This window comes from Petromyzon marinus, chromosome 40 (genome assembly GCF_048934315.1).
Source record: "Petromyzon marinus isolate PM22_M1 ecotype Great Lakes invasive population chromosome 40, UKy_Petmar_22M1.pri1.0, whole genome shotgun sequence".
NCBI lineage: Eukaryota > Metazoa > Chordata > Hyperoartia > Petromyzontiformes > Petromyzontidae > Petromyzon > Petromyzon marinus.
Window position 1 is genome coordinate 3,148,457 of NC_133706.1, and position 13,885 is coordinate 3,162,341.

The window sequence follows — 13,885 nt, forward strand, 5'->3', positions numbered from 1 at the left end:
TAAAATGCCATCTCAAGAGAAGTGTGTCAAGTCGTCTTTACAACTGGTGTCAGAAGTGGGGTGTCAACATGCCACGGCATAGCCGCAAGGAAAACTCACCGACGACAACTGCTGATGGGGAGGAGACCCCCCTGCAACAAGCCCCGGGCGCCGGGGGCCCGGTGAAGAGCCCCGCAGGTGAGGAGGGAGCGGCGGCGGTAACAAGGAGGGAGGAGGCCGGCCGACAGAAACAAATAAACGAAGAATGGGACGAGGTAACAGGACGGCTGGACCGGCTGTTAGCAGCAGTCTCGCAGCTCACCGTGCAACTTGCCGCATCTGCAGCAAAAGGAGAAGCCGCAGAGAGGACGGTGGAAGTCCTCGCAGTAGAAAATGTTCAAAATATGGCCGCCATTTCGCGAGTTAAGAAAACGGCGTCCGAAGCAACTGCAGCTCCGGCGGCATGGGAAAGAACTGACCACCCACGGCGGATGACGCCTGTAAAATAATTCGTAGCAGCGGGAGGCGATAGGGGCGCCTTCACCTGAAGGTTCGAGGCAGCGTATCAAGCCATCGGATAGTTGGAAGAGGAAACGCTGAGAGCCCTGCCTACCGCCCTTGACGACGACGCCCTCGCGGTGTTCCGAGCTGTGCCGGAGGAGTGAAGGGCTATGCTACAAAAGGCGTATGGTGAAATGGCGGCCATGATCGATCCTCCATCAAATAAACGGACAAAGTTCCTGCAGCGGAAATGAGGGGAGGATGAGACGCCCCTCGCTTATCGCAGCGCGTTGATGGTGTTGGGCCAGGTAGCGTACCCGCGGCTGCAGGAGATGGCGCTGGATGTTCGGGCGATGCAAAAAATGCTGGTGTTTGGTACAGAAGATGGGGGTCGTGCTACCAATTGTGGAGGAGGCGTAGACCTCCCTGTGGGTGGCCCGATACCTGCAGGTGCGCAAGGGGATGAACCAGCGGCCTCGTGTGGTGGCATGGTCGGGTGATCCGATGTCGGGTGAGGCTTCGACAGCCCTGTCAGCGGAAAGTGCAGGGACTTTAACGAGGAGGATCCAGAGCTGGGGGAGGAGGTGATGGCGGTAGTACATGGGTGGGCTCATCGCCAAGGAGTGACTTCGCGACGGCCTCAAGCATAGGGACCAAGGGGGGAGGTGACTGCTCCGCAACGAGGGCCCGCCATTGCCTGCTTCAGGTGCGGTCAACCGTGGCACATCGCGCAGGGATGTCAGAGCGACACCTGGCCAACGACGTCATCAGCATCCATCTTCTCGCCAACGGCCACTCCAAAACTACGGCAGGCAAGTCGCGACATCACACCCGGCCCGAAACATCACCTCACACATCTAGGCAGTCACATCCCCCGGGCTCCATTATCACCTTGCATCCTTCGTTGGTCGCGTCAATCGTATCGGTCGTGTCAGTTGCATCAGTCGCGGATGAATGGCGGGTTTCGAGTCTAGGCGGATGGCCCAAGTCGGACATTCAATGGAAATTGGCTGTTGGAGTGGTGGCGGCTGCCGCAGGCACATTGGCGGTGGCCGACTCCATTGGTGGGATAGAGGTGCGTATCTTAATTGACACTGGTGCATCGGCCACCATTATTTCGGAATTGATATACGGCATGCTGTCGTCGAGTGGCCGCTGCGTGACACCGGTTGTGAGTGCGTGTGTGGCGGCTAACGGAGGAAACATGGGGATCGTGGGCCAGGTTCAAGTGTGTGTAAGGATTGGGGGGATTTCGATGTTGGGGCCTGTTTTGATTTAAAAAAACGCTGGCTGTCCCATGCCTGTTAGGCACCGACTTTTTTGGATTCAGTTTTAAAGTAGGCGTGTGAAAACATCGCGATTCAAGCCTTGGTGAGGGAGTAGGTAGATCCCACTGGACATGCAGATGTTGGTTCCCTTGCGGTACCGCAAGCAGTTGCATTTTTTTTACCCAAATGCAGCAGTTCTCCTTACACCGTCCAACAGAGCAACCCGTGGGCTTACGCTGGTGGGTGCGCAGACGATCCTAAGAGCGAGCCAAGAGCCATTCCTGCAAGTGTTGAATGTGGGTGGAAGAACGGCTGTGGTCAAAGCGGGTACTGTGTTGGCTCATGCGATGCCCACATGTTGCGAGGCGGGAGACCCAGCGGCGACAGATATCGCGGGAGCGGTGGAGGAGAGAGCCGAGTCAGATGAATCGTGGGCAAAAACCCTTTGTGATGGGAATCCTATTTGTCTAAAGCACAATTGCTGCAGTTTTCAGACGTTTTCAGTAAGAGCAATTTCAACATCGGTCATACTTGCAGCACCACATTGATACGGGAGACGGTGCCCCTATTCGCCAGAACTAATATCAGATGAGTCAGGTGGAGAATGAACATGTGAAACAGGTGGTGGACGAGATGTTGGTGGTGGATATCATTTCGTCGTCGCCCAGTCCTTGGGGTGCCCTTCTGGTGCTGGTGACAAAGTCAGATGGCAGTCTGAGGTTCTGTGTTGACTTCCGTAAACTGAACAAGGTATTGGTGGCTGATGTATACCCGCTTCCACGTATGGATGATTCGTTGGACGTGTTGTCGGGTGCTAGTTTTTTTTCTAAGCTAGATTTGCTGTCCGGGTTTTGGCAATTAATTACCCCTGGATGAGTCATCTAAACCGAAAACTGCATTCCGTATGCTTGACAGACTGTATCAGTTTAATTATCTCCCAATCGGGTTGCATTCGACACCTGCGATGTTCCACAGGCTCATAGAGTTGGTTCTGGTAGGACTGCAATGGGACTCGTGCTTCATTTATTTGGATGATGTGATCGTGTTTGGTCGTACATTCGAGGAGCATTTGCACACTAAATGTCAATTATTGCAATCCACTGTACGGTACTTGGGACACATTGTGAGCGCCTCCTGAATAGTGACAGACCCCGACAAAACGGCGTATGGGCGGGTTCGCGTCCTATTATCGATGCTTCATTCCGCGACCATTGCAAAGCCCTTGCATGCATTGACTGCGAAGAACCAGAAGTTCAAATGGGGAGAGGAGGAAGAGGTTGCATTTGTCGCATTACGCGACTGCCTCTCCAACGCACCCCCTTTGATTTCTCTCTGCCCTTCATCTTAGACACGGATGCGAGTGACCTAGGTATAGGAGCTGTCCTGTCTCAAGTAAAGAATGGAGTCGAAAGGGTCATCACCTATGGTAGTCGCGTTCTGTCTCCGGCTGAGCAGCGGTATTGTGTTACCCAAAGGGAACTGCTGGCAATGGTCTGTTTTATACAACAATACAGGCCCTACCTCTATGACAGAGACTTAGTGGTCCGCACTGACCATGCGGCCCTGCAGTACTCTCTGCGGGTAGACCAACCTTCCAGCCAGCTCTCACGCTAGCTGGAAATACTATTAGAGTACTCCTTCCAAGTGGTCTATAGGAAGGGAGCGAGACACAATAATACGGACGTGTTATCTCTGCTGCATCATTAGGAAATGTGTGCATGTGTGTCGGGCAGGGCGTGGTGTAAACCATCTGTGTCGCCAGCAGTCGTGGCTTCGCTGGGGGAAGCAGAGCCTACCGCGATGCATGTGCATAGAGACAGCACACTGGGGCTGACGAATGCGGAATAGGGACAGTTGCAGATGGAGGATGGTTCATTGATGGCTTTGCGGCGTCGCGCGTAAACAAATCGGGATACCCCTACTTCGGCTGGAGTCTCGCAGTTCGTTATCCAAGATGGACTTTTCATGCGGTTGGATGGGGTCACCCTACATCGGTGCCTGGTGGTCCCCACTTCCCTATGGGGTAAGCTGACGCGTGCGGTGCATGACACTAAGCTACTGCACCTTGGATGTCGTAAGACGCTGTTGGCTTTGCAGCGAGATTTTTACTGGCCTGGAATGTCGACCGATGTCCATCACCTAGTCGCGGGTTGCACGGAGTTCGCGTGCCGAAGCTCCCATTGCAAAAATCTCAGCACCCCTCGCAGTCCATCACGGTGTTCCATATCAATAAATTGGTCGCGCTAGCTATTTTACCAGTTGGCCAATGGCTTGGCCGTTACCAGACCAAACAGCTGCATCTATTGCTGATGCGTTCCTACACAGCTACGTGTTGGACAAGGGTGCCTCAGAACAGCTTCTCACTGACGTCCCAATACCAACCTCAAACAATTGAAATGGTAGAACGCTTGAATAGTACGATAACATATATGCTCTGTCAAGCAGTGAATGAGGCACAAACAGGGGTTCTGGCAGCGTACAGGATAGCTCCACACACCTCTATAGAGTTTTTCCTTTTTTTTCTAATGTACGGGCGAGAGCAAGAGCCCCCCAGAGGCTCAACTGGGTACGGCTTCAGGGAAACAAATATGGGACGTGCCTGTGCCACTGCAGGTTGCGCTCGGGCGGGTGTCAGAGGCAAGTGCTGCAGTTAGCGAAAATACTGCCAAGGCACAAGCCGCTAATGAGAAGAGCACAGGGCGGCGCGAGCACGTGCTTGGGCTGTCGGTGATAGAGCGTGGCTGCATTGTCCACAGGTGCCGCTGCAGACATCACTTAAGTTGCACCAACCTGTGGCGGGGACTGGTCGAGATTGTGGAAGTGAAGCGGCCTCAGTGCATGCGAGTACAGGCAGGGCATCGCCGTTGGTTTGTCCACCCATCGCACCTCAAACCATACGTCCATTCTCGCCCAGACATCTCATCTCCATATCCTGTGCGGCCGGGGTCTGGTGTGTCCGATGTGCCAGGGCAGTCGTCCAAAGTAATTGTGCAACCCGGTAAATGCGTTGTGCCGCCCATAGGGTGCGACCCTCTCAGAGGCCCACAAGACTCCGACCACATGCGATGGTCCGACGTCAAGGACCCGGTCGAGAACTTTACGGCTGCGATAGCGGCTCTCCAAACCATGAAGTAGACTTTCGATTCCCAAGGCCAAACATTTTTTGTGTGTACCCCGGTGTGGTTGTTATTGAATTGTTGTTGGTTTCTACAGTTGAGCGGCGGGTTCTTTTCGATGTGTTTTATCATTCTCCCCTAATTGTCAAGTTTTTGTCTTTTTCTTAAATCTTGCTATTAGCCGGGATGGTTACATTTTTAAGGGGGGGGAGGGGGGGTAATGTAATGACAGTAGAGTCTACCTGCGGTGTGAGTGGACCAGCAGCCATGGGAGGTAATGACAGGGGAGCCAGCCTACAGTGCGAATGCACTAGTGGCCACGGGAGGTAATGACAGGGGTGTCAGCTGTGAGTGCGAAGAGACTGGTGGCTATGGGAATGATCGAGAAGGGAGTACGGTCAGGTGACGGAAGAGGACGGTAAAATTTGCTGGTGGAGCAAGCATCCAGAGTCAACGAGAAGGTTTGGGAAGGGGGGTGTGGCCTCAGGCCGTATATAAGGGAGATGCGCAGGAAATTCGGGACTGTTGCAGTGGGGTTTCTCTGCCTGTGTCAAGTGAACGTGTCTTCAATAAAGTGCCATCTCAAAAGAAGTGTTAAGTCGTCTTTACACATGCAGTTTAACACGTAGGCTTTTACACATGCACATACCCAGAATTCCCGTACAGCTCAGCTGCGCAGCTCAAGAAAGTAGTTTGTCTATGAGAGCTCATAAACTGCACTATAATAGGCGCGTTCCGCGTTATAACGGTGCACTTCTGTGTTATAACGGTGCAAGTTTTGCATCATGGCTGTGCATGTTCCGCATTATAACAGTGCAAATTCCGTGTTATAACCTGTGCGCTTTCTGCGTTATAACAGAGCATGTTCCGCGTTATGACGGTGCACGTTCCACATTATAACGACGCACATTCCACGTTATAACGATGCGCGTTCTGCGTTATAACGGTGCACGTTCTGCGTTATAATGGTGTGCATTTTGCGTTATAATGGTGCACGTTCCGTGTTATGACGGTGCATGTTCCACGTTATAATGGTGCACATTCCATGTTATGACAGCGCACATCCTGCATTATAATGCTGTGCATTCTGCGTTATAATGGTGCACGTTCACGTTATAACGATGCACATTCCACATTATAACGATGCACGTTCTGCGTTATGATGGTGCACGTTCCGCGTCATAATGGTGCGTGTTCCGTGTTACAGTGGGGCCCGTTCCGCATCATAACGGTGCCCGTTCCACGTCATAACGGTGCGCGTTCCACGTTACAATGAAGCCCGTTTCGTGTCATAACGGTGCGCGTTACAATGGGGCCCGTTCCGCGTTATAACGGTGCATGTTCCATGTTATAACGATGCGTGTTTCGTGTTATAACGTTGCGTGTTCCGCGCTATAATGGTGCACGTTCCACATTATAACGGTCCATGTTATGCGTTATGACGGTGCACGTTCCACGTTATAACGGTGCACGTTCTTTGTTATGGTTCACGTTCCGCGTTATAATGGTGCATGTTCCACGTTGTGCAAAAAGTGTTCCCTAATAGAAGAACCGCGTTTTTTGCGAAAACGCTTTATAGCGTGAACACGCACTAAGCGTAGACTTACCATACACTTCTAACCAGCTGGATCCTAGCAGAAGGGTAGCTACAATGCCGCCAATGTAGAACTGATTAATTCCCCTTAACACTCCCCAGTGGAGCACTATATTATTCGCTGGCAACTGCTGAACAGGAGCTGTGTGCGCATTTTTGGCCAGTCGGTTTCACCGGGCGTGGGTCGGTAGTCAAACGCACACATACCAGCAGCAGGGTGGCGCTCATATTCATTGGATGATCAAAACGAGATGTGTAACGGAGCAACAGAATCGTCAGTTATTTCTGCTGTTGCTACTGCTAGTTCTACGACTGCTGTTACGTATCCCATCTTATTTTTCCGTTACTTAGCGCCTTGATTAAGGTGCCGAACAAATAATTAATTATTTGTACAGCAGAAGTGTGACCAGATGAGTTGATGAGAAGCACGGTAGTATATGAGTATGTTGATGCGTGAAATACACTACGATGAAAATGACAATGAGCAGCTACTGCTGCTCTTGCAATTGCTGTTGTTGCTACCATTGTTTCTGCCACCTCTGTTGCTGCGACTACTATTGATGTTGCTATTTCTACCATTGCTATTGCTGCTGCTGCTGCCTGTCACCTGTTGCTGAACTCGACGATGGACATCATGTCGTCGCAGGCCATGAGCGCCGGCCGGTTCTCCAGCAGGATGCAGGCGCACACGAAGAGCTCGTATGTGTAGTCGGCGTTCACCGATGGCAGCTCAGGCCGCACTAGGCCCTCTGTGGTGACACGTGGATGGAGTGACGGACGGACGCACGCACGCACATGGGCGGATTAGGAGCGGCGATGAGGCCCCATGGTTAGGGTCACGCATTCGTCGCAAACTGGGAAGGTGGCCCAGCTATACAAGGTTGGCTCCCATCTGTTCCCCTCCGTATGGGATAGAGCAGGGGTCGGCAACCAAAATGGCAAGAAGAGCCACGATGTGTGTAAATACGAGACAGTGGTCCTTCATGAATAACGTCACGAAGCCGGCCCTTAAAGAACCATAGGCGGCTCCAAAACTGCAGGTTGCCGACTCCTGGGATAGAGCATTCCCAGTAAATATGGAACATTGGTTCTAACCACACGCTAACGTTGGATATATGTTGCACGCTTTCTGGGTTGCCCCCTCACATGCGTGGGTTTATTCCAGGTGCTCTGGTTTCTACCAGCATGTTAAACATTCCTCCATTGACTCTGGACCGGTTTCAATACAACTTTCTCATCAGCAGTCAGGCTTGCTTTAGTCAAGTTGATATAGGTTTCGAGAGACTAATCTATAAACTAAACTATTATTTATTTTGCCGGGTAAGGCCCACTGAGCTAATTATCTCTTTTTTAGAAGCGACCTGGCTACAAATGAGAGCTCAACGAAGTGGCTTATCATGTGGAAATATATAGTAGCCAAATACTCAAAAAACATGTTTCTAAATATGGAGGAAAACACTGGTGTGGACCCGGAGAGAAATCCACACTAACACGGGGTGAACATGTAAACTCCAAATATACAGGCGCCACTGTGACACCATGACACCACGAGATAACATTTGTACAGAAATAAGCGATACACATGCGATGCTCTTAACAATCCATGACCAGAAAACACGAGTAAATGGCTCAGTGCCATCCGGTGGAGCAGGATTTATCCCAACCTAGACTGCTGTGATACTGCAAGCCAAAAGGAAATGTGACAAATACCAGCACAGGGGATTACACCTGGTGGCAAGGAGTGAGACATAGTTGTGGATCCAAGGCAGGAGTGATGGGGGTGATCACAGCCCCCCCCCCCATCCTCCCACTTTGAAACTCAGAAAACAGGTCTTTTATGCTCTTTGGTTCTTTTGGTAAAGTCACGTAGGTAGAAAAATAATAGATCACGATGTTTCGATAGCAACGTCTTCAGGTGGGACAACCACAGCAAGAGAAAACTGCTGACGTTTTTCTACTTCAGCAGTTTTTTCTTGCTGTGGTTGTCCCACCTGAAGAGGATTGCTTGTGTTGCGATCGAAACGTGATCTATTATTTTTCCACCTACGTGACTTTACCGAAAGAACCAAAGAGTGTGGATTCCTGCAGTCACGGACGCTTCAAATCAAGATAGGTCTTTTATGGCTATTCAGATTTATCATAGATAATAAATTGAAAATGTTTTTTTTGTTCTGCCAACTATTTTAAAAAGTTGAAATATTGGGACCATGCCTCCACCCCCTAACTCCCACTCTCACCGCTCCTCTCCCTGCCTCCCCATGCTTCTCCACTCCCCCACCTCCGTCACAGTGACCTCATCATCGTGGCACCATGAGTCGTCTGTGCCTTGGTATCAGTGGCCGTGTGCGATGCCGTGGGCGCTGTCCACGTCTGCCCTTACCCTGATTCTGCATGCCTGAGATGCGCGTCTGGTGCCGCACCCTGTCGGCCTCCAGTGACGTGAGCTCCAGGTGGTGGCTGCTGAGGATCTCAAAGAGGCGCACGGCCTCGTCATGCGGGAACTCCCTCTGGAAGCCCAGCAGCAGCCACCTGTGCGGCAATAACGACAACGACAACAAACGCAAGGAAGGAGAAACCATGAACACGCATTATTACGTGACGCTTTCCCATGTGCAGTAGAGAACCTGACGTGTAGCTATCAGGACAAAATGCATTTGCATATTTGCCGATAGTTATTTTTTCTCTGCCTTGTGTCTCCCAAGTTTTTGACAATAACCCTTTGATCAATTAGAGCCTGTTTTTCAGAGGGTAAGTCCCGAGTAACAACACTACTTTGTACGAAAGTTGTGTCCAGATTGGATCGTCTGCACGACCGTTATCGTGTCTCCCCGTTACAGATGGACAGCGCTTATGCGTACACGCTTGTAATGTTCGTCAGACCATGTACCCCAAACCTGAGGTGAAGTGCAAGTGTAATGTGTCGGACGAGGCACACGCATAAATCTGGAGGCACCACACTTTATTATAACATCGAGCCTAGGGATAACACAACGCTTAACACTAGAATGCAACACTGGGGAAGGGGGAATCTATTCTAGACCCCTCGAAGGGGGTCTCTTAACTCTCAGCCCTTCTAGCCGATCTCCCGGGCTCCCTGCCGCGCCGCCGCACCGATCGCTTCCCATGCTGGACTGAGCCTTCCGCTTCGCCCCCGTTCCTCTTCCCTCCCCCAAGCCTCGCCCCCGGCCATGCCTCCTGCTCGGTCTCTTGATAGGAACAGGGGCCAGCGTCACATGTCCCCAAGCCCTCCCATCCGGGTCCCCTTAACTCCCCTGAGCCAGCACATCCAGGCAGGGCCCGCTTCCCGCGACGTCTCCGTCAACTCCCCGCAGAGGTACGTGCCCTCACTCATATCAATCGTGGGTGCTTCTCGCATACACCCCGTAGGGATGCTACTTACGTGCCTTCACAAGCATTTATAAAAAACACATCACAGCAAGCCCAGCCATCTGTCACGTGTTGAACCAATGCTGCACTCTCAAAGTCCTTGTGGTTGACTGGAAGTGTGAAAAATATTTTTTTTACGTGGAGGGACAGATATATGAAGGAGATATATAATCTGCTTATTTATGTTGGAACTGATATTATCTATAATGATGTGAATGCTTATTTTGTATGAGGCATTAATATAATTTTCCATCCAACCTCACTGGTTCAAGCAAACCTCACTGCTGGTGAGACAATCTATGTTGACACCGGTCCAGAGTTTTTCTTGTTATTGAACCTCCCAGAAGACCTCGTGGTTGACATGGAGTGTAAGTAATACACTGTTCTGTTACTGACATGTGTGGTGTCACAGATTATAATCTATTGTTTCCCCCTAGTGATGTCCTCGCTGCGTTTTATATGCTGTGTTGGTGGCATAGCAGAGCAATCAGCTGGGACCTCGCATCTCAGCCCAAGCCACACAGGGCGCTCACACATTCACGGCTTGAGTGGACGTCTCCCCTGAGTGGCTCGTGTCTCTACGGTAGACCTCTTATCTGTGCAGCGGCTAGAACATTGCCACCCACGTGGCTGCAGGAGCCAAGAGGTACGGATGATGATGCGTATAAAATGGCAGGAGGGGGGTGAGATGCTATCTACCTCGCCTGGTATGCGGGATGTCGTGGGTTTGATCCTGACGCCTGCTGTATATTTGAAGTTTGCATGTTCTCGCTGTGGTCATGTGGATTTTTCTCCGGGTCCTCCGGTTTTTCCCTCCACATTTAGAAATATGCGTTTAGAGTATTTGGCTGCTAATAAATGTCCACATGATAAGCCATAATAGAGTTTTTTTCTGGGTTATATTGCATACATATAAAACATGTCAATTCATTACTAGCTCAGCACATTGGTGTGTTGGAGATAAGCCACTTCGTTGAGCTATCATTTGTGTCGGGTTGCTTCTGAAAAAGAGCTAGACTATATAGCTCAGTGTGCCTTACCTGGTAAAATAAAAAAAAAGTTTATAGTATTAATTGTTTACATATTTTACAATGGTCACTCTATATCTGTTTTATGTTTGTGCGAGTTATTTTTTTGTTACTATGAAACACGTTATTTGGTTCTGCTGCTGTTGAAAGTGCTGCACAGGCACAAATAAACCAAAACAAATTACATGTTTGTAGTGACTGTACTTGTCACTGTGTGCTGCCGGGACTTGCGAAGTCACGGCCGGTAATGTCATTGCAGGCAGCCCGGGTTGCGGGCTGCAGTACCAACACTAGCGGTGGTTGGGTGACCACAGGTTAGCGCGAAGGCACTGTGAGCAGTGTGCGGTGCCGGCTCCCAGTGAGGGCGCGAGAGCGAGCGTCAGCCAGCCAGGGTTACTCTGGGGCATGATACTCTGGCTGACCTGTTGTCACGTGACCGGACGATACTGGAGGGGGGCCACCGGTGCACAGAGGCCAAGGGGCGGTCACGTGGTCCCGGAGAGCTCTCGGGAACATTCGAGAAGGAACCCGAGGAGCCTGGAAGGTGGGCGGGGCTAAGGGCGGAGCCAGCCCCAGACCGGGAGCATATCACGCAAGCTCCGTGAGGAGCTCGGGGTTCTTCAAGTGTTGGTGTTCGAAGAATCACGTCGGGGAGAAGAAGCCTCTCGCCATGCGGTCCAGGACCCAGCTTGTGGTCCAGACCAGGATAGCGAACCGTGTCTAGTTCTGCCGTAGCATGGTTAGATGGGCATTTGTTATGTTTGTGTTGTTGTGTGGACTCACTGCACGTTCATCAATTACAAGAGGCTTTTGGCCAGCCATCGAACAAAGACGGTCACCGCATTACTCTCTTTCAGATGCGCTTCTGCGGCCGTCTGGAATGCTCTTTCTTCCAATATTAGGAAGCCACTGGAGCTACACACTTTTAAATCATCTTGATTTTTGAGTTTACTTTGTTGTCCTTCCCTCGCACCTCCGATTAGCACTGTTGGTGCGAAAAAAATTCAACGTACATACAATAACATCACCGTGTGGCCTTTAAAGGAAAAATATGTAATAAGAGACATTTAAGGCAATGGCTCTTTCTTTCTTAACAGTGTTAATTTACTACCATCAGTATACAAATAATCATCCTGAGGTGACTCTGCACTACAGAGAATTAATAATTTTACACTGATTTATGTTTGTTCGACATTTTGTATTTATCATGAGGAAAGATTGTTTTGGTCCGATTTTTATTTGCTTCATTGCTGCATCTTATTTGATTTGTTTTGGTTTTGTCACTTTTGGTGACGCAGGTCAGCCTTGTTAAATAAGACTCATCCTAGTCTAGAGTTTCTCACGTGGTTAAACAAAATGAACTTAAGATTTATGGTCATGATGCGTACAAGATATAGGGCCCACTTGCCGTGAATGTTCCTTTCTTTGTAATTGTTGGCAGAAACATTGGTGAGGTCTCTCTCACCAATGACAGAGCAAATCACCAAGGTGATATGCGTCGGCCATTTTGTCAATAATTCACTGTGGCCCTTAAACAGATAACCACGACTGTCTGTGTGTGGATTATCCAGTTTTCCAATTAACCGGGCTTGAATTCAATTTACGTGCATGCGCTGCTTATATTAGCTGGGCGGTGGTGGCTATGCACGTAGTCTGTAATCCAGCACGGTGGGGGCAAGGGTGGTGAGGATTCTGCTGCGAAGACCTGTGTTAAGCTCGTTTTCACGCTCAATATTACCCGTGCTTTCCTTTTAACCGGACCATCTCCTTTTTCCCCAAACGGAGAGCCGCCGATATTTCAAGGCACCGTCACACTGGGCGTACCGGTGGCAGAAGTTGAGGCCCCCGAGCTCCTCGTCCATGAGGTGGTCGAAGAGCTCCCGGTCAAGCGTCTTCAGGAGGTCCTCCACCACTTCTGCAGGCCGAGACATCGCAGAGCCAGCACACAACCGTTAAGGGCGCCTGACGGTGCATGGATTCGTGCATAGTTAGGGCACTGGACTTGCAGTCCAGAGATCGCCATCATGGCAGTTGAAACCATGGGTACGTTAATTAAATCCCTCCCCATGCCACTGTCCACCTAGAAGTATAAATGGTGGGGTAAAGCGTGAGTACTCGCACCTTTTTCAAGACATCTGGCCAACCTCTAGTAGAGGCCCATCTTCAAGAAGCGGTGTGAGCCGTGCCTTTACCTATTACAATGCCTGATAAGCATGATTCATATTACAAGTTTAAATGTAAAACGTAAAAAAACAACAACAGGCAAACAAAACAGTCCAAATGTCTGCGTTTAATGGAGTGTTGGGAGGCGATTCTCTCTGTTGGGGACCCTGGGCCGGTGTGGGATCTAATGTAGATGCACAGATGCCTCCGAGGGTAGCACGATCTAAGGTCACGTGACCGGAAGCAGTACTCGATTGGACGAGCTGAAGGCACGTGACCGGAAATGGGTCCGATTGGACGAACTAAGGGCACGTGACCAGAATCGGTGCTCGATTGGGCGAGCTAGGGGCACGTTACCAGAAGTGGGTCCGATTGGACGACTCAAGGGCACGTGGCCTGAAGCGATGTCTCGATTGGACGGGTAAGGACACGTGGCCTTGATACAGTAAGGGGCGGGGCCGGGGCAAAGGGATATGGCGGGAGCGTAAGGGGGATTCGGGGTTCGTTTTGGGGGACCCAGCTAGCTAACAGACACGCACATAGTGAGCATCCTAACCAGAGTTAGCCACACTTAGTAACAAAACCCAGTGTACAGTAAAGTGTTTAATAAACGCGTTGCCTCCAAGAACGGTGTGTGTGCGCCTCAGTTACACTACACTATGACTCATATCCACTCGGATCCTGCAAGGGGTGTTTAGCCAATTCAGTGTTGCGTTGCGGGATGAAATAGCACCCATGGAAAACAAGAACATAACCGTCAGGCCCAGATAACACAGAGATGACGCTCAATTCCACGCAGCTCGTACATCTCCGGACTTTGAACCCTTCATAGGTATAATAATAAATCCA

At 50.5% G+C, this 13,885-nt stretch overlaps 1 protein-coding gene and 1 long non-coding RNA gene across 5 annotated transcripts in view; one reads left to right on the top strand and one right to left on the bottom strand.

Annotated features, from left to right (window-relative positions):
* LOC116950656 (uncharacterized) overlaps positions 1 to 13,885 on the bottom strand; it is a 126,297-nt gene that overhangs the window by 13,792 nt on the left and 98,620 nt on the right. For 3 of the 4 annotated variants that reach the window (XM_032968596.2, XM_032968597.2, XM_032968599.2), the window contains exons 7-9: positions 12,698 to 12,788; positions 8,839 to 8,987; positions 7,066 to 7,207 (exon numbers count right to left, since the gene is read on the bottom strand). In XM_032968596.2, coding sequence (XP_032824487.2) covers positions 7,066 to 7,207; positions 8,839 to 8,987; positions 12,698 to 12,788 — 382 coding nt within the window. The remainder of the gene's footprint in view (positions 1 to 7,065; positions 7,208 to 8,838; positions 8,988 to 12,697; positions 12,789 to 13,885) is intronic. The other variant, XM_032968598.2, reaches the window with a different exon arrangement.
* The window catches only part of LOC116950658 (uncharacterized), a 91,535-nt gene continuing 90,909 nt past the window's right edge, over positions 13,260 to 13,885 (top strand). Inside the window, exon 1 of the long non-coding RNA XR_004404059.2 lies at positions 13,260 to 13,457. This is a non-coding gene — a long non-coding RNA (uncharacterized LOC116950658). The remainder of the gene's footprint in view (positions 13,458 to 13,885) is intronic.